General features: G+C 58.2%; 1 protein-coding gene across 1 annotated transcript in view; it reads left to right on the top strand.

Annotated features, from left to right (window-relative positions):
- The first annotated feature begins 3,326 nt into the window (after positions 1–3,326).
- Positions 3,327–3,919, top strand: part of LOC140491220 (alpha-2-antiplasmin-like) — a 56,131-nt gene continuing 55,538 nt past the window's right edge. Inside the window, exon 1 of the mRNA XM_072589201.1 lies at positions 3,327–3,500. Coding sequence (XP_072445302.1) covers positions 3,327–3,500 — 174 coding nt within the window. The remainder of the gene's footprint in view (positions 3,501–3,919) is intronic.

Here is a 3,919-nt window from a genome sequence, read left to right as displayed (position 1 = left end):
GGGACTAAGATGGACGGTGTCTGTAGGGACTAAATGGACCGTGTCTGTAGGTACTAAGATGGACCGTGTCTGTTGGGTCTAAGATGGACGGTGTCTGTAGGGTCTAAGATGGACCGTGTCTGTTGGGTCTAAGATGGACCGTGTCTGTAGGGTCTAAGATGGACCGTGTCTGTTGGGTCTAAGATGGACCGTGTCTGTAGGGTCTAAGATGGACCGTGTCTGTTGGGTCTATGATTGGACCGGTGTCTGTAGGGTCTAAGATGGACCATGTCTGTAGGGACTAAGATGGACCGTGTCTGTTGGGTCTAAGATGGACCGTGTCTGTAGGGTCTATGATGGACCGTGTCTGTTGGGTCTAAGATGGACTGTGTCTGTAGGGTCTAAGATGGACCGTGTCTGTAGGGTCTAGATGGACCGTGTCTGTAGGGTCTAAGATGGATCATGTCTGTAGGGTCTAAGATGGATCATGTCTGTAGGGTCTAAGATGGACCGTGTCTGTAGGGTCTAAGATGGACCGTGTCTGTAGGGTCTAAGATGGACCGTGTCTGTAGGGTCTAAGATGGACCGTGTCTGTAGGGTCTAAGATGGATCATGTCTGTAGGGACTAAGATGGACCGTGTCTGTAGGGACTAAGATGGACCGTGTCTGTAGGGTCTAGATGGACGGTGTCTGTCGGGACTAAGATGGACCTTGTCTGTAGGGTCTAAGATGGACCGTGTCTGTAGGGTCTAAGATGGACCGTGTCTGTAGGGTCTAAGATGGACGGTGTCTGAAGGGTCCAAGATGGACGGTGTCTGTAGGGTCTAAGATGGACCTTGTCTGTAGGGTCTAAGATGGGACGGTGTCTGTAGGTTCCAAGATGGACGGTGTCTGTAGGGTCTAAGATGGACCGTGTCTGTAGGGTCTAAGATGGACCGTGTCTGTAGGGACTAAGATGGACCATGTCTGTAGGGTCTAAGATGGACCGTGTCTGTAGGGACTAAAATGGACCATGTGTGTAGTATCTCCATGTCCTAAATTCTGGATAACGGAGGATGATCATATGCAACGTCACCATCATCCCGATAGCCACCTTTGTGTTTGGCTGCATCAAGCTGTGCGTCGTTCCTCAGTACGCAACCACCATGTGGCACTACATACTGAGGTTCTCCCTGTCCCCGGGGCTCTGAAGAATGGACTTGGCCTCGCTGTCGCGGAACGTTGAAAGTCCTTTGACTGTTCTGTATCACCATCCTTCATGGAGATACTTGCAAAGAAAAACAGCTTTGACCACCTGTTCATCAGGAAGTGGTCAGCATGTAGTGACCTTTAGACCCTGCAGAAAAGAGGAGGGTCCCCCCTATGGGGTTGTTCCCTGAGCAGATTGTCAAAGTCATTTGGCAGAATGATTCATCACTAGAACTGTCTCACAAGCATCAAGATGTTGCTTGGCTGGTGGTGAGAAGGGGTCTGCTGTGAGATCCTTCATGTATGCCCAGTCAGTCTGTGCCACCTTATGCTACCCACGAAGTGGCTGTGAGGGGTAGAGACTGTCACACATCTCCTTCTGGAATGTGCCTTTGCAAGGAATTCTGGAGGAAGATGCAACTCTGTGATGTGGGACTCTGTGCTGTACATTTGTTCCCTGGGACACACACCAAGACAGACATCAACTGCACCCAGAGGACCATCAACTCATTGAAAGACATTCTTTGGTCTGCCCGGACATTGTTGGTCTTCCAGCTGAAGGAGTTGACCCTGACCCAGTGTTGCAGGACTGACACATTCCAAAGTCAGGACTATGTGCTGAGGGACGCGCTGAAGCTTGGGGCAGCTGCTGTCAAAAGTACAGTGGGGAAAGACTACCATCTGAGGTCTTCCTACTGAAGGTAATTGGGGGTCTGTTCAGTTATTGGACCCGTCCCAGTGCCTCAAACATCTGTAAATATTAGTGTTGTCTGTGTAATAGATGTAGTTGATCTGTTTGGTTAGAGTCAAAACTCCGTTGATGTTTGTTTCCTCCATATGCTACTGGACAGAAGCCGTCCGTGTTTGCAGCTAAATGTACACCAAAGGTTTTTTTGTGAATAAAGTATATTTTTGAAATATACAAAAGCGATTCCACAAACAGGAGCAGACCAGCCTGAATCCCATAAATTGCAGTTATGCTGGAACTCAGAGCCAGGTGTCCCGAGCCGGATACTCAGAGTCCAGGCCTTTGCCCAGTGTCCGGAGCCCCGTGCCCAGTGTCCGGAGCTCATGCCCAGTGTCCGGAACCACGTGCCCAGTGTCCGGAGCCCCATTATGCCCAGTGTCCGGAGTGCCGTGCCCCAGTGTCGGAGCTCATGCCCAGTGTCCGGATCCACGTGCCCAGTGTCCGGAGCCCATTATGCCCAGTGTCCGGAGTGCCGTGCCCAGTGTCCGGAGCTCATGCCCAGTGTCCGGAGCCCGTGCCCAGTGTCCGGAGCCAATCATGCCCAGTGTCCGGAGCCCGTGCCCAGTGTCCGGAGCCCATGCCCAGTGTCCGGAGCCCCGTGCCCAGTGTCCGGAGCCCCGGCCCAGTGTCTGGAGCCCATTGCCCAGTGTCCGGAGCCCCGTGCTCAGAAGCCCCCGTGCCCAGTGTCCGGAGTGCCGTGCCCAGTGTCCGGAGCCCCGTGCCCAGTGTCCGGAGCCCCGTGCCCAGTGTCTGGAGCCATGCCCAGTGGTCCGGAGCCCCGTGCCCAGTGTCCGGAGCCCCGTGCCCAGTGTCCGGAGCGCCTGTGTTGCTGTTGCCGGTGCTGACACTGGGCGGCGGTGCTGGACAGGGTTTCGAGCCCGGACTCGGAGCGGAGCCGCCGCGACAGAAACTGGAGCCGGATCCCGGGGCCGGGCCGCTCGGACCATGATCCCCCCCCCCCCCCCAACCACCGGGCTCCGGGGGGGGAGGGGAGGTCACACGGAGTTCAGGCGCTGGCGGGGGGGGGGGGGGGGGGGGACGGGGGGGGACAGTAACTCAGCCCAGACCCCTCACCCTCACCCCCCCCCCACTCCACCACCCCCCTCCACACAGTGAATAGGAATGTGCCCACTCGGCCCCTCTCGGCTGCTCGCCATTCTGTAAAAGGCCATGGTTGATGTGATGACCCTTCAGCCCCGCCTCCCCCCGGACACCCCCCCCCCGGACACTCCCCCTCCCCCCACTCCCCCCCCCCCCCGGACACTCCCCCCCCCCCCCCCCCCACTCCCCCCCTCCCCGGACACTCCCCCTCCGTGTGTCCCTCCCCTCCCTCCCTCCCTCCTCTCTCTCTCTCTCTGTCCCCCCCCCCCACATTAAGGGGATCGCTCTGAGCCGCCGCTCGGTTCCTGCGATGATCATCCCGCGGTTTTCCAGCCCGACTGGAGCCACTCTCTGTCCCCAGGTAACTGCAGCGTTCAGCGGCCGCTCTGTCCGACAGACCCCGGCCCCAGGACCCCGGCTCCGGTCCCACACTCAACCCGGGACAAGGGGCAGTGTCCCGCGGGCTGACTCCGGACACGGAGCGGTGAGGGAAGACACCATCCCGGGACACAGAGGGATCCTGACCCCCTCCCATATCCCTGTCTGTGTCAGTGTGACCCTGTCTGTCCGGGATGGTGTCCTGTCTACCCCCCCCCCCCCCCGCTCTGTGGCTGCTGTCAGCCCGCGGGACATTGTCGAGATAAGGGCTGAGGGTCAACTGGGAGAGGGGACAGAGGGAGAGGGGACAGAGGGAGAGGGGACAGAGGGAGGGGGAACAGGGGGAGGGGGAACAGGGGGAGGGAGACGGGGGGGGGACAGAGGGGGGGGCAGAGGGAGAGGGAGAGGGGACAGAGGGAGAGGGGACAGAGGGAGAGGACAGAGGGAGAGGGACAGAGGGAGAGGGGACAGTGGCAGGGTGAAGATCAGGGAGAGTGGGACAGACAGAAAAGGGAGAGGTGAGTG

Source organism: Chiloscyllium punctatum, chromosome 19 (assembly GCF_047496795.1).
Source record: "Chiloscyllium punctatum isolate Juve2018m chromosome 19, sChiPun1.3, whole genome shotgun sequence".
NCBI classification, from domain to species: domain Eukaryota; kingdom Metazoa; phylum Chordata; class Chondrichthyes; order Orectolobiformes; family Hemiscylliidae; genus Chiloscyllium; species Chiloscyllium punctatum.
This window is presented reverse-complemented; position numbering and strand designations above follow the sequence as displayed.